The following is a 26,475-nucleotide window of genomic DNA, read 5'->3' on the forward strand; positions in this document are numbered from 1 at the left end:
CCCATCACTGTATAAAAAATGGTGCTTCTGACAGTCTTATTATGCAGAACAAGGCAAAATAAAATGTCAGTTCACAAAATAAAGTACAAAGCAGTGTAGTGTGTGTGTGTGTGTGTGTGTGTGTGTGCATGCACTCATGTAGGCATTGACTCCATAAGTGGAGGAGATATCATTTAGCTTTGGGAAAGCCATTCTTAAAAAAATTACTGAATTCACATATCACAATAAACCAGTTTTGCTTAACCCTGGTTTACTAAATGTACCATAATTTACTGGATTTCACCTAATGTGCTAAGTCATAAACTATGGTCTAGAAATTACAATGGTGGGGCTCACACATCATGTTGGGCCAAAGCCAGACAAAGCACATTATGCCTTAGTGTAATGTGTGAACAAGAGCAGCTAAACATAGGCAAAGTAAATAGTTACCATTATAATACAGTGGAACCTCGGGTTACGAACGCCTCCGTTAACGAACTTTTCGGGTTACGACCAGCTCCGGCCGCAAAAATTTACCTCGGTTTGCGAACTCCGCCTCGGGTTACGAACCAGATCCGTGGCCATTTTCCCTCCCATGACACGGTCCGCGGCCATTTTTCCACCCCTGACACGTGGTCCGCGGCCATTTTCCGCCCCTGACACGTGGTCCGCGGCCATTTTTCCGCCCCTGACACGTGGTCCGTGGCCATTTTTCCGCCCCTGACACGTGGTCTGCGGCCATTTTTCTGCCCCTAACACATGGTCCGCGGCCATTTTCTGCCCCTGACACATGGTCGTAGGGAGGGGGACTCTCCCTCCAAGCAATAGCCGCCTCCCTGTCCTCCACGCCAGAACGGATTAACGGTAATTACATTGAACCTTATGGGGAAATTTCCTTTGGGTTGTGACCAATTCGGGGTGCGACCAGAGTCACGGAACGAATTAAGTTCGTAAACTGAGGTTCCACTGCATCAATTTCAGGAACTTAAAGTTAGAACATTTGACTAAGATAGGGTAGTAGATAGTTCATGCATCCAGGATTCTAGCGGTTCCTTGCTCAGAGTCAATGTCTTTTGAATCCCTTAGAAATGTTTTCTAAATATAGGCGCTAAAGATGGCTGCCCCCCCACCCAAGCTTACCTTCACTGATTCCATATCTCCATATTTTAAATGTGGTTTTGAATTATGGTTCTCTATGACATGAGTCTCTCATATTTTGATGGTACAGAGTAGACCATATACCAGGGAGGATCAGAGTATGCAGTAAAATGCCACTGTGTAGTGCTGATTTTACAATTCCTGAGCATTAACTGGGTTACCTGCAATGCAGTCATGTGGGCTATTTAGCGTGGAACCGTGATGATAACTTGCCTGTTTTATGCTGCTTCCAGAATTCTGAGCAAAGCAACTGGATCAACAGTCTACATAGCATCAATCTATACAGATGATTCATCCTCCTCCAAATCTAACAGGTGATTTGAACAGAGGGAAGCAATAGTAATGAGGAAGTAAATGAGGTTAAAAAGCCTATGAAATACCTGAGGAAGAAAGAGGAGAGAGATGTTGAAGTATTGGGGGTATATTTTGCTGCAACAACTGGCATAGGCATACTCAGTGGAATGTTACAGTGCTTGTATGGATTAAAAGTTGGTAGAACGTATGGAAAATGGAAGGAGCCTCTTGAGGTTCCAACATGGTTAGCATCTTGGTGAAGGGTGTAGTTGGCCACTTTCTACAGATGATAAGGCTGCCTTTATAACACTGACTTCTTAGGATTCTTTTTGTGTAGAGTAGGGTGGTTGGAAAGGCAGCCGTTCCTCTGAGATGGCTCTCTGATGGTCATGCTTCGAAGAAGATCCTGCTGCTAATTTCCCTTCAGTCCATCTATCTTACGTGTCGCTTCATCTTCTATAGGGCTGTGACAAATACTGCAATGGATGCCTATTTTGTTTACAAGAATGGCACAGCTCTGACTGGCGATCGTGTGCTCATGTAAGTGGCAGGTTGCTGTCAGGCTAATAAACGGAGCAGGGGGAAGGAACAGAGGCGGCCAAGTAAAAGTGCCATGTGCAAGGCTAGCCCACTCAGCTGTTAGTGTGACACTGTTGGAAAAGGAAGTGCTCGAATTAAGAGGGAAAGGTAGGGGCCTTTAAATGAAGCAAATCTTGTCCCCCCCCCCCAATAATTTTAGACAAAGAATGACCTCACACTTTCTAAAATAGTATTTTAGAACTTGTATTCTCTCCCCAGCCCCATGTAACTTGAGCCTGGGGAAAACATCTAAGTGTGTCAGTGTACATGGAGCTACACGGGAAAATTTGATGGAGCACACAGGAGAAACAGTGCAGAAGAAGGCTGAGATTTAGGAAGCAATCCTAGGGGACAGCTCAGCATAATGGCACAGAAAAAAACCAAGAGGGGCTGCAAGGCACTAAGTGAGAGGTTGGAAATAGACGTTTTTTAAAAGATCTTTTTTAAAAAAATTTATATATTTATTTTCATTTCATTTCATTATTTCATTTTATTTATTTATTTTCATTTCATTTCATTTCATTTTTTATTTTCATGCTTAATTCTATTGTAATTGCAAATACCAAACAGCTCTTGGAAAACTTCCTAATCAGCCTCAAAATATATTTTCTCCAGGCTCATTCGAAGAAATCCTGAAGAGTTGCAACAACTTGTCCAACTTGGCTTGTTGGTCATTGTGAGTGTCTTTATCCTACTAAATCTTCCAAATTCAGAGGAGTTGAATTTGAAAACAAAACTGAACAGTGGGGATGGAAGCTGCCCAAGGCTTGTAAAAAGAACTTTTAAGATGGGAACATCCAAGGCAAGATATATGGCCAGAGAGGACAATTTTCTGCCAGAAGTGAGCTAAACAGCTAAGGGAGAAGCATATAGGTGAAGCCAAAGTTTCACCTGGAGAAACAGGCATCCAGCAAGAATGGCCACATGCAACTTCATGCTTCAGCTTTTGCAATCCCTTGTTAGTAGCCAGGGTGGATGGCAATGATGGAATTGTAACCCAAAATCTTTAGAGGGCAATGAAGTCAGAACTAGCACGGGGAAGTCCTGTCTGTAACAAGTCCTCCTCAAGTCAAGCTTGGCATCTGATAGCTTCTTGGACACGTGGATGCAATTTTCTGAACAGCACTATGGAAGAAGTCCTGTTCTGTGATTTTTTTCCAACTTCCCAGCCTAGTCTGCAGCATTAGCCTAAATGTAGTGTAGATGGGTCTCCCCCAAATTAGCATTTTCCAGATGTTTAGACTAGAGTTTCTATAATAACCAAGCAATATGATTCTGCTGAGTGTGGACAGTGTGAGTTGTGATTTGATATGGGGAGCACCAGGATGGGGAAGGCTAGAATGGATTCTCTACTTGTTGAGCCAGTGTAATGCATTTGTATGTTCCCAGGGCCCTGGGGATGTGAAAGAGCCCAAGAAAGAGACGGAGCTGTTTGGTATTATTGCAGGATTGGCTGCAACTGTCGTCCTCCTCCTCCTCCTCCTGACTGGGACAATAATTGGCATGAGGAAAAGGTACAACTTCCCCACCAACTCAGTTTTCCAACTTTTTTCTTCTATTTCTGATCAGATACTGCATGAATTCATTGCACCCAGGTTTTTCCCTCTGATTGCAAACCCTAAACTCTTTTGCCGTATTACACTGCCTCCACATCTTTAAAGCCAGTGCAACAGCTACCTCCTTCAGGTGGTCTATTCTTCTGCCATCAAGGACTGCCTTCAACCTGCTTCTCAAATTGGTACGACAAAGAGTTCTTCCTGCTCTTTCTTTCTTTTTGCAGTTATACGAGGAAGTTGAAGGCACTCAAAGCCTTGAAGGTGGCTTCAAATTTCTCAGCAGATGGAGTGCAGCAGGCAGCTGCTATTCCTGGGACCAACAAATACAATACAGAAGGGTATGTGGGTTTTTTGCATGGGGAGTGGTTTGCTGCACTAGAGAGAGGCAGATACAGCTTGTAACAGAGAAAATGCCTGGGGCCCTGACTGTGTGCAGGGACCCACTTCTTGGTTGTGTTAGGGACTGCGTTGTTTCTCGGCTGCCTGTATTTTTCATTTTTATAATGTTTGCTTTCATATTTATTATGTTTTAATTTTGTCTGCCACCCAGAGTCACTTGTTGAGATGGGCAGCCATATAAATTGGATAACTAACTAACTAAATAAAATACAAGTAAGAACTTTAAGCTCCTGCCTCCTGGAAGCCATCTAGCCCTTTCCATTGCTAATTTTCAGTGATAAAACTCCATCTGTTGGTCAGATGCTATGCTGAATTTGGATATGATGGAACCATACAGCATCTTCAAACAAGCAAACAAGCGAAAAGCTGATGTGGCTAAAATTGGAGACTTTGGAAATTATGGCAGAGTTGTGCTGTTGAAAGGATATGGAAGTGCCCAAGGAATGTTTAAGACCATTTATCAGTCTGAAGAATATGAAATCTTTCTCTCTGAAGCTTCAAACCTGTTATAGGAGGGCAAAATTAAGATAGCAGTTGCTTGTTGCTTGGATAGAAGGTAATCCACATTGTGGAAAACCACAAAGTTTTAGTACCCTTTGTGTGTCACCTTGGCAATTGCAAGTGATGGTGTATAGTTTGTGGCATATACAAGAGTAGCTGTAGGGCACGTTAGTTACCAGATGTTGTATTATGGCATTCTTTGCTGAGCATAGCATTGGACAGGTTACATTTCTGATAGATAAAGACACTCACCTGTAAACCATTCTTCTGTAGGGCTAATCCTGTGCTTGGTTTCTCCTTGGACTCTTCTGTGAACCTTGGCTTTGAGGAAAATGCCAGTTCTGAAGTGGCCAGGTAGTGTGATGAATTTCATCCCTAATTTCTCACCATCTATGCAGAATCACATGGTGATTATGCTAATGTGACTGCTTTACTTACCCAAGGCCTTATCCCACCTCCCCCCACCCCGCAACTTAATTTTGTCATTGAGGTGCTGAATTTTCCACACGTGTTAAAGGGGGTTATGGAGACTTGCAGCTAGAGATGACAAATAGCCCCCTGGCTGGTCAAGCTGCTTTCTGTATTACAGCCTGAACTCTCTGGATGAAAATATGGTTGATGCTCCACATTACTCGATTCCTGCTGAACGGAAGGTGAGATACCTGTCCCTACTTTATTGCACATTTTTTGGCTGATGATTTTTTTGAGAGGGGGAATCTACCCTTCCTTCCAAGTAAATATATTATTTGCTATATCTAAAATAAGTAAACCTCCTTTCTATTTATAAGGGTTTTTTTAAGCTATAGGGATTTTCATATATGGAAAGTATTAAAACCAAGTTGCACATCTTTACATTCCTAGTTAAGCCCTACTTTCAGCTTCTGCTTCCTTGATCTGTGATTAGCATACCCAAAGAGCAAATGGAAATTACCTGCTGTCCTTTATCTGTGAAGGCTTTTTCCATTTGGACAGAACCTCTGCCCTGTCAACCAAAACATCAAGAACTCTGCTTATATGATCACCAGTGGGCCAGTCCTTCTATGCCAGTGTTTCTCAACCTTTGCAACTTTAAGATGTGTGGACTTCAATTCCCAAAATTCCCCAGCCAGCAATTCTGGGAGTTGAAGCCCACACATCTTAAAATTCCCAAAGTTGAGAAAGACTGCTCTATACAAAGCTAACTTATATTCTTCCCAAGATTAATATATCCCCTCATTTGTAAGAATGCCTAATCAATAGAAGAGTAATTATACGTCGTCCATGAGCTGTGTATTCTATATTGCGGAAGATAGTCTGATATCAGTAGGGTTCTTTGTACCATGCCTTTAGAAATCTATAGGTTGGATGCTTGCCCTACTTGACTTCTTCAGACAGCTGAGGTAGGGGGCAAGGGGCTGGATTCAGGGAGATTTTGGAAAATATGGTCAGGCTGCAGTTGCAGAGGATCCTCAAGGAATTGCATTATCTGGTTCCTCTATAGATAGGTTTCAGGGCCAAATATGGAATGGAAATGGCATTGGTCACCCTTGTGGATGACTTCCAACAGGCCCTGAGTGGAGACAGTGCAACTCACTCCGTCCTTTTAGATATCTCAGTGGCATTTGATACCATTAATTATGGTAATTGTCTGGAACACCAAGATCAAGGACTGTGCTTATATGATCACCAGTCGACCAGTGTTTCTCAACCTTGGGAACTTTAAGAAGTATGGACTTCAACTCCCAGAATTCCCCAGCCAGCAATTCTGGGAGTTGAAGCCCACACATCTTGAAGTTCCCAAGGTTGAGAAACACTGCTCTATACTGTCAAAGATGACCCAGTAAGCTAGATTCACACTTTGTGGTAAGTCATAGATCACTGAGCAAGCTATAGTGTTTTGGTTCATGCATAACATATTATAAACAATGGACTGTAACTCACAAAGCCAGCACTAACAAAACAAGGTTTGTGGTTTAGCCCAATCTCTTCATGAAGATCAGATCATCAGTAAGGGCTGAACCAGATGCAGCTACATCTGTACACCTATGTTTCCAGTTCACCCCTCACTCATCTTTATGAAGAGATTGGTCTTATGGTGCTCAATTTTATATCACTTGTCGTTAGGCCTTTCCAATCTCTGCAAGGAACGGCATGAGAAGTAAGTCCACCATATGTTCACACAATCCCATGCACACTCACAGCCATAGGCTACACTGTGCTTGGCTTTCTACAAGGGTACCAGATGGCCAAGTACGTGTTTGAAAACAGAGAGTGGAAAGACACACATTCATCTGTTGTGCTGGGCTGTGCTCTAGAAGGCTAGTGTTCTGGAGGAAAAACCCCAAAAGAAAATGCTTTTCACACACTTACAACTTTCCCCAACCTGGGACCCTCCAGATGGACTGGGACTACATCTCCAGAATTTGTCACCGGTATAGACAAAGGCTAGGGATTCTGAGAGATGCACTCTCAATCCATTCAGAGAGCACCAGGTTGGAGAAGGCAGTTCTGTGATAAAACAGAAGCAGCGGCTTCAACAATTGTATATTCCCATGTTTCCACTATAGATCTGCTGTTAGAAGTATCTTCCAGCTCCTACCTGTAAGTGTTGAGGTGCTGCATTCCAGAAGGTGGGCTGGTGGGTTGAAGAAAAGAGTACAGGATGTGGCCTCTTTTTTTAAAAAAAAAATCCAGATCTCAGGTCTTAAGACTGACAAAGCCTAGGATATGGTTTCTATACTGTGTGGCAATCCAAAAATATGATATCCAGCACTCGTATCCCACAGAAACAATAATCTTTAAATATGATCTCACTCTTTCCAGCTGGACAAAGCAGATGCTCGGTGTGAAACAAACAGTTGGGAAGAGCCCTTGAAAGCTGCTTTAGATAGTCACAAGAAAGACAAGCCACCACAGCAAGGGCTCTCCAAGCAGGCCTTTGGAAAACCTTGCTTGGATACTACAGAACTATGACTTCACCCATTTCCTTCTGGCAAAACAATGACCCAAACTGGTATAGCAACTGTGACCTGAAGATGTTGGAATACCAATGAAATAAATAATAAAAATAAAAAATAAACACATTGGAATATTGTCTTCTCTGTGGCCTAAATCAATTCAAGGTCTGCACCTTAAACTGCACCAGGTCTGCCCTAAACTAAACTAAAAGATCAGACAAGATCATGGAACCAGAGAACTAGAAGAAGCTCCTTGGGCCATTAGGTCCAGCCCCCTTCTGAGTGCAGGAATCCAACTGAAAGATATACACATGTGGCTACTGCAGAGAATTGTTAGTAAAACAAAATGCTTCAATGGAGACAAGGCAGAGAATAAAAGTTTAGTATAAAGCTACTGGTAACCAGTATGGTATAATGACTGAAGGTACTGGAGTAGAAGCTGGGGCACTATGAGTTCTCAACCTGCTTTAAGCATGGAAGCCAGCAGGTGACTTTGGGCCAGTGACACACTCCCAACCCTAGGAAGAAGGCAATGAAAAACCATGGTTTTTAATGTTGCCAAGAAAATTGCATGGGCTTGTCCATGTAGTCGGTGAGAGTCAAGACTGGCTTCAAGGCACTGCTAGTCTCTGGGTAGAAGCCAAATTCTTGTCATCCTATCTCATTGTTGCTGGAAAAGGCATAGGCCTCTTGCTATTTTATTTCAAACATATAGCATGGCCAGATGGTGGTTTTCATGTGAATCTCAAATATCTTCAAAAATAATCCAGCACAATTGTTCCCCTCCCCCCACTTCTTAGAGCTTCTGCAAAAGGAAGTACTGATAACGTCAAAGCTTTTCATTCTCCTGCAGAGATTTCTAAACCTTTTATTAAGATGCCTAGAAATGAGCTAATAGAACTGTCCCAGCAAACACACATTACTTTCTCTCAGGCACAGTTGTTTGTATGTGGTTTCACTTTTGGTTCTCTAACAATGTATGGCCTGCGGGGTTGATGCCCCCATAAAATAGAATAAAGTAATTCCTCTTTGGGTGTCATAAGAAAACAAATATTTCTTAGTCTAGTATTCTAACTTTACTGTCAGGAGAAGGAAAAATGCTTGTAGGATTTTTTTTTTTACCCTGGTATCAGTGTAACTTGTAGGTTCAGGGAAAATAGACATTTTCCATTTCTGGAATCTGTATAAACTTGAATGCTGGCCCAATCTGGAGTACCTGACGAGTATGACACTTGTAATTCATGACTCAGAGGATAAACTTGTAATTTTAAGAACATTCTTCCTGAAGGTTGCAAAAATCACTGTTTTCCAGCTCTTTCGAGAACCTGCCAAGGCGTCACCTTGAGAGCCCTTCACCACAATTTCCACCATTCTCAGCAGGGAGACTGTTCAGAACTTCAGCCCAATAAAAGGAAACCACCCCTTCCTCCCAACACAAAGAAAGCTTTTGGAGCAGGAAATGTTGATTGTTGTGTTGGGTTTGTTTGGGTATTTTGGAGAAAATTTTATTATCCAACAGCTAGGTTTACAAGTGGTACCCTAAAGATATAAAGAAAGGAAAAAAAAGAAACCAAAAGGCAAAATTACTCGTAACAATTCAGCATTGCTTGGTACTATAAATCCATATGGCACGTAAACACCATACTGAGAACAGCACACAAGGCAGGGCGTGGGAAGGCTCTTCAGTGGCTCGGTAGGTTTCCCCTGTATTTCTGAGGAGGGATCAGGGGGAAGTGCATTGGCCATAGCCTCAGCTGCATTCTCCATTCTAGACATACTGCCGGGGGGGGGGGTAGATTTCACCACGCATATTTGTACTTCCAGGTTGGATGCCTCTCCCCACTTCCTCTCTCGCATGCCTGAGTCTCAGCCGAATGTGCTGGTAGCAGAAACCCTGTGCCTATTATGTGCTTATTACGCTCTCTGACCTGCAAGGCTGAGGCCCACACCACAAACTGGCTCTGCATCTTGCAACTGGGAGGCTACTTGTGAACACTGAGCGCTCTAGGAACTGAGGAATGCAGCTGGCTGAAGGATAACTTCATCCTCCAGCATGCCTTCCAAAAGCCCTGTTTAATGTATCGAGGAGAGCTTGCCAGCCCCAAACACTTTAGGAATAGCTTTATGCGGGCAGTGCTTCAACATTTCCCTTTTTGCAGCTGGGTGTACCAAATCTAGGGCTAACATTTGCACCTCAGCAAATGCCTGCTAAAAGTGGTTACAAGGCTAGACTTTTCCATCAGCCAGATGCTCCCCAACAGCAGTGCTAGTTGGAGATGATAGATGGTGTTGTCCAACATCTCTGGAGATCACTGGGTTGGAGAAATCTGACATGGATTCCCTCTCTTGTGCAGGAAGGCAGACAGGCAAACTATTCATTTGCTTGCACTGGTTTACAAAGGTTTTAAAAGCTACTTAGAGTTGAACACCCCCTTCTTCCATGCACTCTGCAGATGATAGTTAGCCTTTGTTGCCTGGAGATAATGCAGCAATCAGGGAAGCTGTTCCCAGGCATCCGAAAGAAACACACTCTTTTGCATCACAGGAACAGAATGCGGCCTGGCTTTTGAGGGTCTGGTGAAGAGATCTTTACACTCCACCCAGGAGTTCAAGCAGGTCTACATCCCCCATTAGCCACGTAACACTGCAAAACAAATCAATATTCTTCTGCCAAGGGAGGGAGGGAGGAAGGAAGGAAGGAAGGTTCTTCAGGTGTAGCCAATCCATTCACAGTCTTGCATAAATTATCATGTGCTGGATGTTTTCAATCAACTGTTTGTAAAGAGATACTGAAAGTCTTTCCTTTTGAGATATATCCTCCATTGCTTAGACTCAAAGAGTTCATCTCCAATCAGAGTATAATGGTCAACTTTTCTTCCTTTTTCATGGCAGGGCTCCCTGACAGAAGAAAATTCAGCAGAAGAACCCTTGCTTACTTTTCATGATGGGCAAACTGCCCACTTTCTGCTCACTTTCTGCCTTTTAGCAACAGCTAAATAGCACAGCCCAGGCAGGAAAAAAATCAGGGTGGAAAATGAAAATGAAGAGGGTATCTTCTGGCAAAAGTTAGAAAGAGATTTTTGGCACCATATTTCCCACTGGAAGCTCTTTTGAAACAATAGTTGATGCAGCTATCTGGACAACTACCATCAAAAAGAAAAAAAAAGAATCTGGGTTTCCCCCACATTACCATCCTCTGTTCCTTTTATCAGCTATTCCTGCCCAAATTATGCCATTTAGGGGAAAAGTACAAAATCCCAAATCCCCAGTGCATACATCAGTGAGAGAGGAAAAATGAGGGAGGTAAAAAAGAGGAACAGCAACATCAAGAAAAACAAGAATTTGGTCCAGAGTAAACACAACGATTTTTTTAAGCCCCCATCTCCTGACACATATGAATAAAGTATTTCAGCCCACCCAGACCCTTTGAAAAAAACATCTGGAGTATAACACCTGCCAATTTTCAGGTGGCAATGGACCTCATTGTTCTATAGAGAAAACAGTGTAGACTGCAAAGAGGCAAAGATACATACGTACATGCATTCAAGTGCACACAAGGTGCACATCGAGCCATCCATTCGCACACAAGACATAGATTCTTCCTAAGGATTAGTTTCTCAGGCAAATGGATTGGTTGGCGGCCTCAGCACCTTGGCCTGGGATCTGAGCCATCACCATGGGACCTCAGCAATGGTTGCTGGCCAGTGATGCTGCAAGGGGTTCAGGCCCACATGGAGAACCCACCATCAATTCAACATCCAGGCTATAGAGTTTTGACTTGCAAGAGGCACAGACATTAGGCCTGAGGAGGCTATGGGGACTATGCAGACAAAGGGCAAGCGATTAAATATTTTGTCTACATTTTTCTTTTGCCTTAGGAGTAACTCAGATTACTCTTGAGCTAACACCCTAAATTGTCCATCTTCTGTGCAAAACTAATCAAAAAATAAACCCAGACCCACACTAAGGTAATTCCAGTCCTGTGTACAAAAGGAAACTATGTGCAGAGTTTTTGTGCTGCCAAAGCCAAAAAAGTGGCTTCAGAGTAGGTACAGACACACACACTGCACCCTTGAATCCCTCCTTAAAGCAGATGCATCTTGATCTGGGCTTAAATGGTAACCAAGGAAAACATGTTAAGGAGTCATCAGTAAGATGCAGGAAAGTGCTTTAGAGCCAGCCTAAATGCCTCGACTCAACCATATTTTCCTGGGATTGTGTGGCCATCATGCAAACCCAGGAAAGATGCAGCTTCTGTAAGGCGGCACCAACAGGCGTGGCATATGTGTCCTGTCCGTGTGAATCACCATTTTGGTTTCAGTTCCAAAGTGCTGCATGTCCCTAGATACAAATCATACTTCATGAATTGAGTAATTTTGCTTGAAATTGTTCTGTTGGATTACTTCCTGGATATATGAGATGGCTGTGGAGGAAAGCTACTGGCAAGGAAAATACCATGACAGGAAGAAAGCTTATCCGTGTGGAGGGAACAAAAAAATAAATAAGGAGGAGCGCAGTAGCAGTTGCCTGTTCTACAATGTTACAGGGTTTTGCTTTCTCAAATCATTTTGAGAAGGGCTTCCAGATGGGTTGGATCACAAGTCCCATCACCTGCTATCACCGTGGCCAAACTGATGGGAGTGGTCATCTAATGTGCTGGAGGACACATGGTTGAGGAAGGCTGAAGATGGGAGACATTTGCCAATCCATAACTTGAAGAGCCAAGAGTGGATAAGTATTCAGGGCATAAATGTTTCTATTCCTAATTACTAGAGGCTCACATAGTACAATTTTTGGTTTGGCCTCAGTTCCTAAAGGATGGGGACTGGGAAGAAAACAGGCCTTCAAAGGACCCAGGAGTTGACATTCTGCATGACATTGTGGAAAACTGCCTGCTCAGCACGGCAGCTCTGAAGCTATCTCCCTAAGAGTTACCTCCAAAGACTTCAAAGGCTTGATCTTTCCAAGCTGTATTAAGGAGATAATACTTCAGAAGCACAACCATGCAAGTCTGCTGTAGCAAAACAAAGCTCTTGCTTTGGATCTACAGGGTGAAATGGCATAACTGTCAGTAATTTGGGAACTAAGGCTGCTGGTCCTTACCCCATCAACCATTTTTAAAAAATGGTATGTGAGAAAGTACTCAGTACGCATGGAGCTGACAACTCTAAGTGACCTTGTTCTGTGTAGCCTAAAAGCAGATTCAGTGACTGTTTCCTGAAGCAGCCCTACCCAATCATGCCCTATGTTACTGTCATAGATTTTTCAGTACTTGAGCAACAGGACCAAGAAAGATGTTGGGGTGGCCACAGTGGCTGTTTTAAAACATGCTCCAGTTAAATGGATAGCTCTTCCTATTCGTGGATCCCAAACACTTAAGGAAGGTGGCTTTTAACCTGTTGAAGAGGATGGCCAACTCTATTCCCTTATATCTTGCAGGATATCCTTCAGAGATCTCAATGTAATCTATCGTGTGATTATTTTAAAACGACAAATGTGGGCTATCAGAGGGCTCTGTCAGCTGGGCACCAAAGCCCAAGGATGATCTCTATCCTATAGTAAATAGATTGCTTAGACCTTTGCATTTTGTCATGGAAGTCTGTCATTGTGGAGATTACACATCCAGCGTGAAAAGCTGCACTCCAGATGTGAGCAGCAGTTATGAACACTGCCCTCAGGGATATGTAAGCTTTTCAAACACCTATTTCTGGGCAGGGCTCAAAGTTCTCCAGCCAAACTTCTTATGTCAGCCTTGGAATTTAGTATTTGGCCTACATTTTCAAAATGTGTCTTTTGAAGGACAGTAGATAGATAACGTTATGGTTTCAAAAGACTAGGAAGGGGTCTTCTCCCCACCACCACCACCATTGCCTGAGAAACTACATAACATTTGCATTTTCCAGCTACAATAAAACCCAAGAAAATGACAAGAGCACATTTCACTCCACAGCTGGGCCTCCACGAGAGCAGCAGCGGGGCCGTCGTACATTCTGTAGGAGTGCCCTGAACACACTAGGCTGCCTCTTGATCTCACCCTTGCGTGGGGCAGCCTTGACAGAACTGGAACGGGTACTTTGAGGAGTCATCACCATCTGCCGACCATGCTCTTCAATCTGCTTCTCCAGATGTTTCTGGATTGCCATTCCCAACACTTCTACCTCCATGGACGCTCCATATACTTCCCATGTCATCCCCTTTTCATCCCAGCTGACCTCCCGTATTGGCTCTGATGTCTCTTCCTGTGCCCCCTTAATGTGCACTTCAGGATAGGATGATTGAGGGGATTTGGTTACTGGAGTCATAGGTCCTGTGGCCACTGATCTGGTCTCCACTGGGATGGACACTTGCATTTCCACATCCCTTTTCGTGGGTTTCTCCTCTGGGCCAGGACTCTTCAGAGAGGATGTCCCTAAACCTCTCGTGTGAAATGTGAAAGCTGTGGAGCCGTCAGGTGGATTGATAGGGCTGATGGCTACAGACACCAAAGATACACGATTGTCAACTTGAGTTCCAGCATCATGCTGGGGAGGCGTGACTTCAAATACACAGGTCTGGGCAAGAAGTTCTACAGATGCCATCTCCCCATTGGTTGTATGGTCTTCACTTGTAGCTATGCTGATCATTTCCACTTTTTTTCCATGAGCTTGGTCTTGACTCTTGCAGTTGGAGGATGTTGCTTCCCTGAGCCCTGTTTTCTCTTCCATGGATTCACTTGGGCTTGATTCTAACTCACCTGATGTGCCTTGATGTTTGACTTCATAAGAAATGCTGGTGACAAGTACATCTGGCACTTTACAGGAGTCCCCAGGTGGGTGAGCTTCTGCAACAGGGAACCTTGTTTCCTCACTATGACCCAACTGATAGCTTGTCGTAACTGGCTTGTCTAACTTCCCTGATGTGGTTTCAGCTTCAGAGAGTTCCAGAATAGACTGCTTCATAGCTTCTGATGCAAAGAGACTTTTGGAACCTTCATTCCCAAATTCCACAGCTTCACAAATGTCACTGCTGATGTGTGATTTATCTCCTTTAGAGGCAAGAGGCTGCCCTTGACTTGTGTTTTGCAGACATGCAGGAAGTGCTGGAGTCATCTCGGAATGAACTGTTTTTGTTTGGATACTTTCTTCCTCAGCTTTACTTTTGATGGGTTCAAGAAATGCAACATGTTTCAGGGAGGTTGGTGTACTGGATGAGTCTTTATTAGGTCCTTTGAGGCAGGGCTCTGTTGGGAGATGCCTACATGCTTCTCCAGCAACAGGGCTAGCTTTTCTTTCCAGATGGCTGCAGACAGTCACTGAGCTACCCGGGATCTCCTTCATGCTCACATCCTGCTTACTGTTCTGCTTCCAGTCATGACAAGCAGCTGTTTCTCCTTTTGCTTCTGAGGGAGTTCCTCCAACACTTGTGTTTTTCAGAACAGGAGGCTCAGTGGCAGCAAGTAGATCTGCAGAAGACTTTGGATCTACAGCTGGAACCTTCTCTTTCTGGTTTGGGTTATCAACCATGGTGACTTTTTGGCTGCTGTCTTTGGTGCTGAGTTCATTTACACAGCAATTCCTCATGGTGAAATCACCACTTGCACAGCTGGCGTTTTGGAGGCAGCTGTTTTTTCTCCGATCACAAGGTGAGCTGCTGGTGGGCTGGTGAGCATCTTCTGGAACAGCTTCTTGCTTCAGCAATTGCAAAGCCTTGGTCTCCTTAGCACTGCCCATCTCTAGGCAGGACTTCTGCCATGCTATTCTTTGTACCTCTCTTGGAGGGTTCTGAAAGGAGAGAGAGGGTGGGGAAGAGACAGGACAATTATCTGAGGTAACCTCAAAGAAAAACACAATGATCTTAAAGCTATCTATCTTTGATGTCTTCTGGGTCAATGGTTCCTTTGCATTATTTGAGAGTGTTTAGTATGTTTGCTGCCTTAGCAAACAACACAAAATCTGAGAGCTGAAATGAGACGTGGCATTTTGCACAGTCTCAGAGAGGTTCACAGATTTCCCACCACTGAATTCTACTAAAGTAATTCCACCCCTTTCCTCCCTTCCCCTCTTCCTTCCCACTCCTTACTTTCATAACAGCTTGTTCAGGCGTTTAGTTCCATGAGTTACATACATATCTGCTCAAACAACATTGAACTTCTTATGCACGTATATAAATTGGTAGGAGTAGACTAAACTGTAGCCCTTTAATTTATAATCTGACCTTGACAGAAACCCAAAGCACAGTCCATCACTAATAATAAAACTGTTGTACTCTTTTAAGTACACCATCTTCTTCATCTCACTAATCTTTAGAAAAAAATTATACAGTAGATCAATATTATTATTCCTATTTTATAGATGTAAGATTGAGGCTGACAATCTTAGGGTGCTTAAAGCCATGTAAGGGTGCTTAAAGCCACATAAGGAATTCACGGCAGAGGCAGAATTTTCAACTCTGTCCCCATAACTACAGTCTTTAAGCCACAGCCATGAGTTCCTGGAATCACAGAAAGAATCCTGCATTCTGATAAACATTTGATAGTGGCCTTTGATAATTCCACCAACTGGGAGATTTAATAGACCAAGGCTAAGAATGGAGGCCACCAAGACTGTGAAAATAAAAGATTCTGGCATCATAAACCAAAATTTGATTTTTGTAAAAGTTAAGCATATGAAATGAATGAACTGAAATGGGTCTAGAGTGGTTCCAATGCCACAGATTGCATACCCTGAGTGCACAGCTGACTGCTGCAATAACCTGCATTTGCACAAACCAACTTGGTGCACAATTTCTAGACATATATTTTGTAGAGAATCCATGGTGATGACAAAGAAGAGGCGTTATGTCCAGAAGTGGTGTATTAACAAAGAGCTGATCTATTGTTATGCCATATCACACCCACAGCATCCTCATGCTTGAATAAGCCACAGGATCTAGGGAACTACTTTTTATCCTGCTTATAGCCACAGGCCAGTGTAATCCAAACATACAAGAACAAGACAGCCAGAACAATTTGGATAAGAAGGACAAGCATCCTGCCACATTCCTACAATGAAAGAGAAACAAAATAAGTCCACTTAAGTGTTATTACTTGGAATTGGCTGGGCAGCTGAGGATCCTTTGCAGCCTGCAACAGCTCTCTGTGGGGCCAGTGAATGGCACTCGCATTCCCATGGCTTCTCCTAATCTCAGGGGCAGGTTTGTGTTGTGGTCCTTGGATTATGTCAGCCGTGAAGAAAAAGTGAAAGATGGAGACCTTTCACCTTTTTTGAGGTGGCGGGGGGGGGGGGGAGACAGGAATGGGTGGTACTCAGGGAAAGGGTATCAGGATCTGGAAAGCTAAATTTTGCTGTAGCCAAATCCAGATTGATAAAAAGCAGTGTTTTCCCACACAGCAGGGCAAGCAAACTTTGAATGGTCAAGGGTTGCCCCTTTTTACCAAGAAAATGGGGGAAGGATAGGATTTTCAGCCTTTGGAGAGGGTTTAGGGGGTTGTTATCGTTCACCTGTTTTAGCAAAATAAGTGTTATGCTGACTGGAGGCTTAACAAGCCATTAATTCTGTTGCTTTTTAAAGAAAAAGTGAAAATTTAGTCTGAAAAAAATCAAACTGAATGGAGAATCCATCCCCCTGCTACAGGGAACTGGGACGAAATCTAATGCTGGGTCCTGCTTACCATAAAGCAGCTGAGTTTAATGTTTAGGCCGCTCAGTATGCTGCAATGCCTGAATGTGGTTCCCCCAAAATGCGTCAGAGCACACAGCAGCATGGATGTAATATCTACCAGCAGCTTTTTAAAGCAGCCACACCTTCTCCCTGGGAACTTGTACAGGATTGATAGCAGAAAAAAGTAAAAAGTAAAATCACCCTCACCCATGTTCCTCAGAGCTACATGTACACATCCATATTGTTTTCTTGACAACAATACAAAATTGGCTTGCCACTGCCTTATCCCTGGATCTCTACAGCTCTGGGATATCTTGGTAGTCTCCCACCCAAGAACTAACCAAGTCCAACCCTTCTTTGCCTTTTTCAGGTCAACAAAAGATGTCTGGATGCTCCCACCTGCTGACATCAAGGTACTAGTTGAGGGTAGACAACTCTGAGATCTTTAGGGAGACAGATAAAAGCTCAGTGATGATGTAAGTGCTCTATAAGCAGACGGTCTGGGTCCAATCCTTGGCATTTTTGCTTAAAAAGAATCAGCAGGCAATATGAAGTAAAATGTTTTTTAGTATTTATGTATAGGGTTGTTTTATAATCAGATTTTAATTGATTACTTAATTTTAATTATTTATATGGTATTGTTTTGTAATGGCTTGGGTTTGTGGTTTTAATTGTGAGCCGCCCAGAGTCACCCACTGGGGGAGATGGGCGGCATACAAATTTAATAAACAAACAAACAAACAAACTGCAGCCAGGAAGAAGAAACTTGGGATTGGCATCATGGTGCACAGATACTCCCACGACCCTGTCAACACCCTATACCGTTTGGCTTGTTTGTTTTTTAGATAAATTTTAAGACATGCTTTTTCTTTTTAATCTTGGGAGGCTGGAGCTTCCAAATCACCCTCCTTCTGTCCTATTCCTTTTCCAAGGTGCTTCTTTTGAGTCCCACATGGCCGAGGTCCCTGAAGCTCTGCTATGCAGAGGTTCGGCTTGTAATCGAAACCTTAAAAAAAACGAGGGGAAAAGATGTCATTTTATACTATGGGAACGTTCTCCCTGTGAGGATAGTTATCACTGTGTCTTTCAATAGTTCTGGTAAGGTTACTGACTCAGTCTGGAGATTAAGTTTATGTAGATAAGTTATTTTTTTTTAATGAGTGTTTGCAACTTCCCATTTTTCTTTTAAAAAGAAAAACATACTAAACCCTTCACTGATTTTTATGCGCCCTAACTATTTCACATCTAAAGTAATTTATTTCTTTTTCTCTGTGGAACTTTTGACATAGATGCGGTTCTTTAGGCATTCTTAATATGCCAGCTAAGAAGGCAAAGATGTACCACTTCTGCAGTGCAGACCAGAAAACAACCTGGATGCGGCTGTGATGAAATGGTAGGTCAGCTAGTTTACTAAACTACGCAAACAAAGACTTAATTGAACTCTGACTTCCAAGGCAGGCGGGGCAGAAAGGTGAGAAAACTTAAAAGAGGGAGGCGGGAGGTAGTTGTGATAGAGTAGAAGAAAGGAAAAGGAAAAGGAAGAAGAGCCAAATAGACATTTTTTTAAAAGTCCCAGGTGGCTCATTCGACAAAATAAACTAACATTCTACAAATAAGCATGGAATTCTGTACCTCTAAACAAAAGCCATTTATATCCCATATTATCCATTCATACAATATTATTGTTAAATAAAATTTTAATTCATTGTAAGCAATTTGTCCTACAGGTAAATGAGAGACAACATATAACACCCAATCATATAGTTGGGAGGAATCACAAGATCTTCTGCAATGTGCAGAAAACCAACTAAACCATCCATGAGAACTGGCTGTCATGGCTTTTCTTGAAAGCTTTCAGAAAGAGAACCCACAACTCCCCTAGGCAGACAGCCCATTGCTCTACTAATCTTACCACCAGGAAATTTTTCCATGTATTTATCACCTATCAAATCAAGCCAACTATCCAGGTATTTAAACAAAATCTAACTAGCCATTTATACCCATTATTTCTAACCCTAGTTTCTGTCTAAGATAAGATGCTACAGGAAAATGTTTGATAAGAGAAAATAATCTCAGGATAAAAATTCTAATATTCGGGGTGAGGAGCAAGATTTTGAGACAATTTATTTATTTCTCCTCCCCTGCAAAGTAAAATAAATTACACCACTTCTGACCAAATAAGCCAGGTTTCACCTGTAACAGCCACCAGCAATTAAGATCAACTTGAGACTATCTTTACTTAATCTTTGGCAGTTCTCTGTGGAATCCTATTGCTGTATAGATAAATAATAAAGGAAGTTCAGAAGCGATTTCAGCAAGTGACATTTTCAGACTGCTCATTTTCATATTAGTCACACAGACTGGGGCAATACTATGGGATACAGTGTTCAGTCTGGAATGCTGAAAGATGTTTGTCTGAATATGCCAGACCTATGCAGCCAGCAGAAAAGAGAGTTATAGGCATACCTCAGGTATAAGATTTGCTTCAAACAACATTCATTTATAGCATTTTCCGTCATGCTTAATATCATAATATAAAGTGAACACGTTTATTCCATTTAAGAATGTTTTCAGTTATGAGATCAAATTCCATACCAAACAAAGCCTAAATTCTGCATCAGGAAATCTGCAATCTTTTAAACACTATAAACGTGTGCTTAATGTTACGTATCTTCTCTTGCATGACAGGAGAAAAAGTATAGACTTCCAACCACTAGAAATAATCTGGAACAGCTTCCCCTCTGACTTTGGAGACTGAATTATCCATGCATACTTTCTAGCCTTGTACTGCGGCCTTAAGGACTAGAATTTTTTGAAATAAAGAAAGAAAGGGGATTTCTAAAAGCCTGTGTGCTGCAGTAAGAGTACACAACCCCTCTTCTTGTGCTGGATCTATCTTATGTTAGTGATAATCAAACTGACATACATATAGCAGAATACAGAATATTATTTTGGTATTTAACATTATAGTACTAATGAACCAATATAGCTATTATAATAATTTTTAAGGGATTCAAAATTGTTGCTTATGGAAGTTGTCACTCTGCATAAAATACTATTTCCATCAGGGCTGTGCATATTTCCAAAGTGATCTGGAAGAAGTACTTTGGTCCTCATGCAACTGTAGGACCTGCCTGTCACTAATTAAACCAGCCACATTATGCAGAATTCTGCAGCTTGTGCAGAATACCCCCTTCCAAGACATGACTCCTTTAATGAATAGCAGATGTTATGCTCAGGTGTCGCCCAAAGCACTTCTGAAATATTTCTGAAGTGTGCATAGCCCTACTTCTCGTGCTGCAACTCATCGCAATTCTCACAACGAAGGGCACACACGTAGCCAGATGGAATTGTCTTAGCAATGCAATTGTAATTGGATAAACTGGCTTTTAGAATATCAAATCTTAGCAGACAGTATCTCGGACCTTGCTATATGCTGTGTGTTAATGCAAGCTAAATGAATCCTGATCTTCTTTCTTTGAGTATAAAGCTGCTTTTACAAGAGGGATTCTTCAAAGGAAAAGTAGAGAGAGAAATGGCACTTAATTTCCCCTGAACTCAGTTTCCATATAACCCTTCCTGCTTGCCATTTCTCTATTCCAAAACATTTCTCTGAGCAGCTTCCTTTCCTCAGTTGGGCCCTTTCAAAAGTATGTTAGCTTTAGAATTTGGAACCTGAAGTGGGAGAATGAGAAGCAGTTTGGGAGGGCTGGAGTGGGCTGGAAAACCACTGGTATAGAAGAGCTTAAACAAGTTTTCTTTTGCTTTGAACTCTCCTTTTCCTCAGGAGAGCTGAGCTGATAAAAGAGAGAAAGGTCCTTCAGATGGCAACTGGCTGTCTATCCATGAATATTTTGGACACAGATAGGGCAGCCAAATGCAGTTGTCTACAGGTTCTTCTAACCATGGCCTAAGTTCAATGATGCAACAGAACTTCACCTCACATACAGGTTCCTCTGAAGGCAAGATCTGCCTAGGATTCACCCAGAGTTCCCTTTCTAGCCTTTTCAGCTGATCTAGCCATCCTCTACAGCCCAAACATTTATCTCCATCTCAGTGAATAAACTTGTCTCCCACTTCCCTTTGTGAGCACAAGCCTTATTCCCAAGAGGAGGGACCTAGCACATCTGTGATACATGCTAGTCCTTCTTGCTTTTCCATGCTCCATCTCTCTCTGAGGGAGTCACATGCCAGACTATCTACTAAATCTAGCAACCTTAATTTGGCTGGGGTGCTGGGTAAAGTTTATGGGGCTTATAGTTTGACATTCAGCAGGATACCAGTTCTGCGAGTACAGTATTTGAGATATTACATCTCCACCCCTCACATAGAAGAATATAATCCATTAGGGAATTCAATGTTCTGTATTATGATTAACATAAATTCTTCCATGTCAGAAATGTAATTTGTCAAGAATCTATTTTATCTCTTCAGTTAGTTGTGATGAATGTTCAGTCATGGCCTCACACATCTAAAATCTCATAGGTATACAGGGCACTTCCACATATAGATTTAATGCACAGCCTTTTCTCCTTCTAAAGGGATAGTACATATAAGCTTTCTCATAGAGTCGAACTTCTCCTGCAAGGATAAAATCCCTTTCTGCCAAGATTTTAGAATATGCACATAAAAGAAGTTTGTCAACCAATTCTTAAACCAGACTTTCCCAGTCTGAAGTCTTCAATATATGTTTTGTTTGTTGGAGATTATGGGAATTTCTCTTCTCTCTGTTTTATCAATGGACTATTAAGTAAGCAAAGTTTTTTAAAAAAAATCTATGAAAGCAACTCCTTGTTCCGACTTGGCTTGGACTACCCCAAGATATGGGATAATGAACAGAGCTAACCAAAGGCAAAAGCAGGATGCAGATTTTGATTGGACACTAGGAAAAAGTTCTTAATGATAAGAACTGTTCAACATTGGAACAGAGTTCCTGGAAAGGGGATGGACTGTCCTTTGCTGGAGGTGTCAAAATGGAGGCTGGTTGGCTATAGTAGGGGGTGCTATAGCAGTGGATTCCTCCATGGGGCAGGGATTGAACTAGATGATCTCTAAGCTCCCTTCCAGGTCTTACATTCTATGATTCTTATTGCTTGAATGTGCCTTATACTGGCATTACTTTATTTTAATAGCATGAATGGTGATATAACCCAGATATATCTATGTCTAATCTACATGATCTGAATTCTTAGGCAGAGGATCTGCATAAATTTGCTTAGTTTGCAATGCATTTTCCTCATCAGGATGAACAAGGAGTTGCAACTTTACTTCTTGTCTATTGGATATTTCACTGAGCTTCTGGCTTCTGCAATATTACCAGATGTGGCCCATTCTCTTCCAAGACGGACGGTCCTTCCAGTGAAACTGAATCCTCAAGGTATTGAACCTCCCACCCAGTATCAAATTTCATTCATGGACTAACTTAAACAAGGGAGTACAATGGTGGAGAGAAGACAAAGGACAATATGCATAAATCTTTCTCCAAAAGGTGCAGACATAGCAGACGCACAACATGGAATTCCTTTCGCACTGCAAAAAGCTTCTTTTTTTCCCATTATTTCATTATTTTGAATATCTCACTTTATTCAGAAGCAACATGGCCCTTCACGCAAGTTGGCATGCCCGATGGGAGGTAAATTTAAGACCCAAAGAAGCCACCTATCCTAGTTTGAACAAAAGGTTCTGTGTGAAAATAGTTCTGTATTTCCCTTCAAGGGCTGGCAAATTGGGCAACTCAACTCACCCTCTTACCTCTCACCTTGAACAATTTTTCAACTTTCTAAACCTGCACTTCTGCAGGGCAACAACTGACCCTGCATTTGAATTGCTGCCCAGTGTATCTGCTAAGCTCATTCTGCCAAAGGAAAAACAACAAATAGCACATGGCAGGTCCTGGTTTGGAGTGAAATCTATAGACTCCTAAGATTCCTTACAGAGATGAATCTCTTTAGTGTGCCAGGAGCTCATCAAGCAAGCGAGCAAGCAGGGAAGGGGCATTAGCTCTGCCTGGGAACTACACAGGGCAACTTGGTGCAGTGAGTCCAAACAAGCAAGAGGCTTTCCCATGGAAGGTTGAGGAAACTGTCCAAGATTTAAGTACAATAGATAATGTTGAATGGAAGGGAAACTGTCAGGCCCAGCCCAAGAACAACAGTGAAACAGTCCAGTTGAGTAAAGTTCCTTTATTTGCTTACACCTTATAGACAGAATCTTGCCAGACTCAACTTATACTACTGCAACCAGTGGATATACCCTGGGAGATTCTAGGGAGCAGCTATCCTGAACCTCTTTCACTTCCCACGCTCCTGTTGTGGACTCAGCTGCCTCTTGCCTCCTCCTCTGTCCTGGAATGCAACCCCTCCTTCCTGATAGCCTTGATCTCTCACATCACCCTCCTCTTCATATACACTTCATCACAGAAACAGATACGCAAAGAAGAAATGGGCAAAAATATGAGGAAAGAGGAATGCATTGCCTGCTACCATCTCTGCCTTGGTGAAAAGATTGCTCTCCTCTTATAGAACTGGAGCAGCAGGCTGTCTGGTGTCATGATACAAAGCAGGGTAACTCCAAAGCTCCTGATTCAATCAAGCAAGCAATCAGTCCTCTTCTTCACCCTCTTCTCTCTCAGGCTTCTAAAAGAATGATGCTTCCATCTTCCATCCCTTCTCCAGCTGTGTACATGGAGGCTGAACCACGTGCAGTGCAGGCCTTTACTCTGGGGGATTGTCGTAAAAGAGCTCAGCTGGAGCTTTTCATTGCATTTCATTACATTTCCCAGACCTGCAATCTTACAGCAACTAAATGCACCCTGCAAACCCCTGGTAAAGTGTCAGTGCTTGCAACTGGCTATCTATGACCAGGCCAACAAGGGGAAATCGTTGGCAAGGTGAAGACTCTCAGGGCCATTTGGTAATGTGCACGCACACACACAGAGTGTCTTTGCCTCAGGCCACAAGCTTGCTTTGATGAAAGGAAGTAGAGGCTCCAGGTCATCCCCACACAAAGTGCTGGGTCAAGGCACAGGGCTGAGGATGAAGGAACTGACTAGAAGCATTGTGCTTACGGTCGGTCGTGCCACAGTATTTGCTACTGGAAGGAAAGGCAGCTGTGGTATCTTCAAGGATCGGCATTGTGCAGTACGAGTCAGCAGGGGCACCACAAGCATCATGGCAATGCATTTGGGGGACATTGCTGCAAGCCTTTGAATGCTCTGAATTTTTCTGATCCTTACCTCCTGCTAGGCAGACAAGACTCAGTGAAGCTGGCAAAGGGAATTGGGGCTGAAATTCCCCAAAAAGTACTTAAATTCGGGAAGGGAGTCACAGATTGTACAGTATAGGGTATTTTTGTTTTGGAACCATCCAGTCTACAATTCATGTAGGCATCTGGTTTGTTAGCAAAGAGGCAAGGATGTTTGAAGAATTATTGCCATGTCTCAGGTTTCCAATAATAGATCTGTTCCAAATACACATTTTTAGCACCAAAATGCCTACTGTATGCAACTTTTTTTTTTTAAAATCCCAGTTTATGTGATGTCATCACATTTCATAGTCTGAATTTTTGGTCTGTGCACAATATGAAGTGTTTAATGCAAAACTTCAAATCCTCTGACAAGTCTGCCTTAAAACAGCATGACTCAGTATGACCAGATTCTGCTCTCAAGTCTGACAGCCTGCATTATACCTGAGCATGTGCATGTATGTTTTATGATAGTGATCTTTTCCAACAGGCAAGCAGGTAAGCTGTCCATTCCCATCACTTTTTCCTTGCACTGGCACCATTGTTTCAGTTTTGGCAACCCAGGACCTGAAGTTACCAAACATCAATGCAGTTCAGCACCAGCCCTGCTATAGCAATTTCCACATAATATATCAGCATAGGTCAATTCACATGTTTCCTACTTTACCTTAGGAATTAATAAAACGGATCATGCAAATGTAACTGTAGAACGGAATTGGCAACCTAATGATTTCCAGATGTTTTGGACCAACTCCCATTATCCTCTGCAAAGATATAATCCTCCCAATATTTGGGGGCATTAGGCTGGTATTCCCTGCCTTTGAAAACTCCCCTAATTCTCAAGAGCAGGATCATATGTACATTCTACTCAACATCTTTTTATAGCTATGATAGAAGAATATTAAACTCTTAAAAGACTTATGGAGTGGAGATGATGAGCACAAAAACTTACGCTTAGCTGATCTTAACAGGCCAAAGCACTGTACGGGTAATCCTTGTTTAGTGACTGCCTCATTCAGTGACCGTTCGCAGTTATGACAATGATGAAAAAGTAACTTTGCAACCAATCCTTGCATTTACTGTATGACCTTTGTAGGTCTGTAAAGCAAAGGAAAGCTGAAGTAAGATCGTAAGCACAGTCACGGTTTCACTTAGTGACTGCTTTGCTTAACAACCGAGTCTCCAGTCCCAATTGTGGTCGCTAAACAAGGACTACCTGTACCTTTCAAAAATTCATCCAGCTCTGACATGAACCCAGTGAGATCCTTTTAAATTCACAGACTATTTCAGAACATAATTAAAACTCTTTTCCTCTACTTTTCTGCAAAGGGGCTCTAGAGTAGCTTACAATAAAAAACAAAGTCCCTGTTCTTAAGCCTACAATGTAAGAGACACTATATATAAGGAAAGAGGGAGGGGGAAAGGGGTGTGGTGGGAATCCACACACCAGTTCTTAGAGGAGGAGGAGGAGGAGATAGGAGGAGCCAAAGCAGCACCACTCTCCATGGAGTTGGGGCCACAGCTCTTCTTCTGGCTTCTCCCTCTTCAGCAGCCTGATGGAATGAAGTAACCACTGGAAAAAAGCTAACAGACACTCATCTCTCAGCACAGCAATGACATGGCCCCACTTATCTCTCCCTCTACTGCTGGGCTGCCTCAGGAAGATTATTACTGCTGGATTGTTTTCACAATAACCTACGGGGAAGAGCCCTTCTGGGGCAGGGATGGGAAAACCGGCTGCCGGCTAAATCTGCCCTGAGACCTCCATATCAGGCCAGGTTCAGGCAAAGCCAGCTAAAGAGCTGCTGCTTCAGCATGGTCTGAATGCCTTGAGGTGGAGCTGCGTCTGTGCAAGTGAGAAAGACGTATGTGCAAGGGAAAGATGTGCCTGTTGTAACAATCACTGCAAAGCAACTGCACTGCATACTGGCCTCAGAACAGATGCTTCCTACTTGGGCTAGAGACAGGTCACTGTAAGCATGAATCTCTAGTTGCTTGCTAGGAGGTGATTTTGCTCTTGGGCTGAAAAAAGTCTAGCCCGGCAACATTCAGATGTAGTAACTATACTAGCTAGTTAAAGTTAAAAATCGTCAAGTCCTATGGGCATAATCCAGTCCATGGTTATTCAGAGGTAAGTATCACTGAGTTCCATACAGCTTCCTCCCTGCTGAGTTTTTTTTTAGTACTGAGTA

The 26,475-nt window shown here is 42.6% G+C and overlaps 2 protein-coding genes across 3 annotated transcripts in view; one reads left to right on the forward strand and one right to left on the reverse strand.

Annotated features, from left to right (window-relative positions):
• CDHR2 (cadherin related family member 2) overlaps window positions 1–7,538 on the forward strand; it is a 41,949-nt gene extending 34,411 nt beyond the window's left edge. For both annotated transcript variants that reach the window (XM_088133923.1, XM_088133924.1), the window contains 8 exons: window positions 1,371–1,451; window positions 1,894–1,971; window positions 2,626–2,686; window positions 3,400–3,524; window positions 3,791–3,904; window positions 4,740–4,820; window positions 5,056–5,119; window positions 7,269–7,538. In XM_088133923.1, coding sequence (XP_087990049.1) covers window positions 1,371–1,451; window positions 1,894–1,971; window positions 2,626–2,686; window positions 3,400–3,524; window positions 3,791–3,904; window positions 4,740–4,820; window positions 5,056–5,119; window positions 7,269–7,418 — 754 coding nt within the window. In that variant the 3' untranslated portion in view covers window positions 7,419–7,538. The remainder of the gene's footprint in view (window positions 1–1,370; window positions 1,452–1,893; window positions 1,972–2,625; window positions 2,687–3,399; window positions 3,525–3,790; window positions 3,905–4,739; window positions 4,821–5,055; window positions 5,120–7,268) is intronic.
• A 5,803-nt stretch (window positions 7,539–13,341) lies between these two features.
• On the reverse strand, window positions 13,342–15,156 carry GPRIN1 (G protein regulated inducer of neurite outgrowth 1). The gene has a single exon (XM_025174385.2). The coding sequence runs from the start codon at window positions 15,109–15,111 to the stop codon at window positions 13,342–13,344; it is 1,770 nt and encodes a 589-aa protein (XP_025030153.1). The 5' UTR covers window positions 15,112–15,156.
• Window positions 15,157–26,475: the final 11,319 nt, after the last annotated feature.

Source organism: Python bivittatus, unplaced genomic scaffold (assembly GCF_059951505.1).
Source record: "Python bivittatus isolate LINGU-HERP-01145 unplaced genomic scaffold, Pbiv_v1 ctg000080_np1212, whole genome shotgun sequence".
Taxonomy (NCBI): Eukaryota; Metazoa; Chordata; class Lepidosauria; order Squamata; family Pythonidae; genus Python; species Python bivittatus.

Excerpts from the sequence above, each read along its gene's own strand:
- GPRIN1 (XM_025174385.2), bottom strand. The coding sequence starts at position 15,111 with ATGGGCAGTGCTAAGGAGACCAAGGCTTTGCAATTGCTGAAGCAAGAA.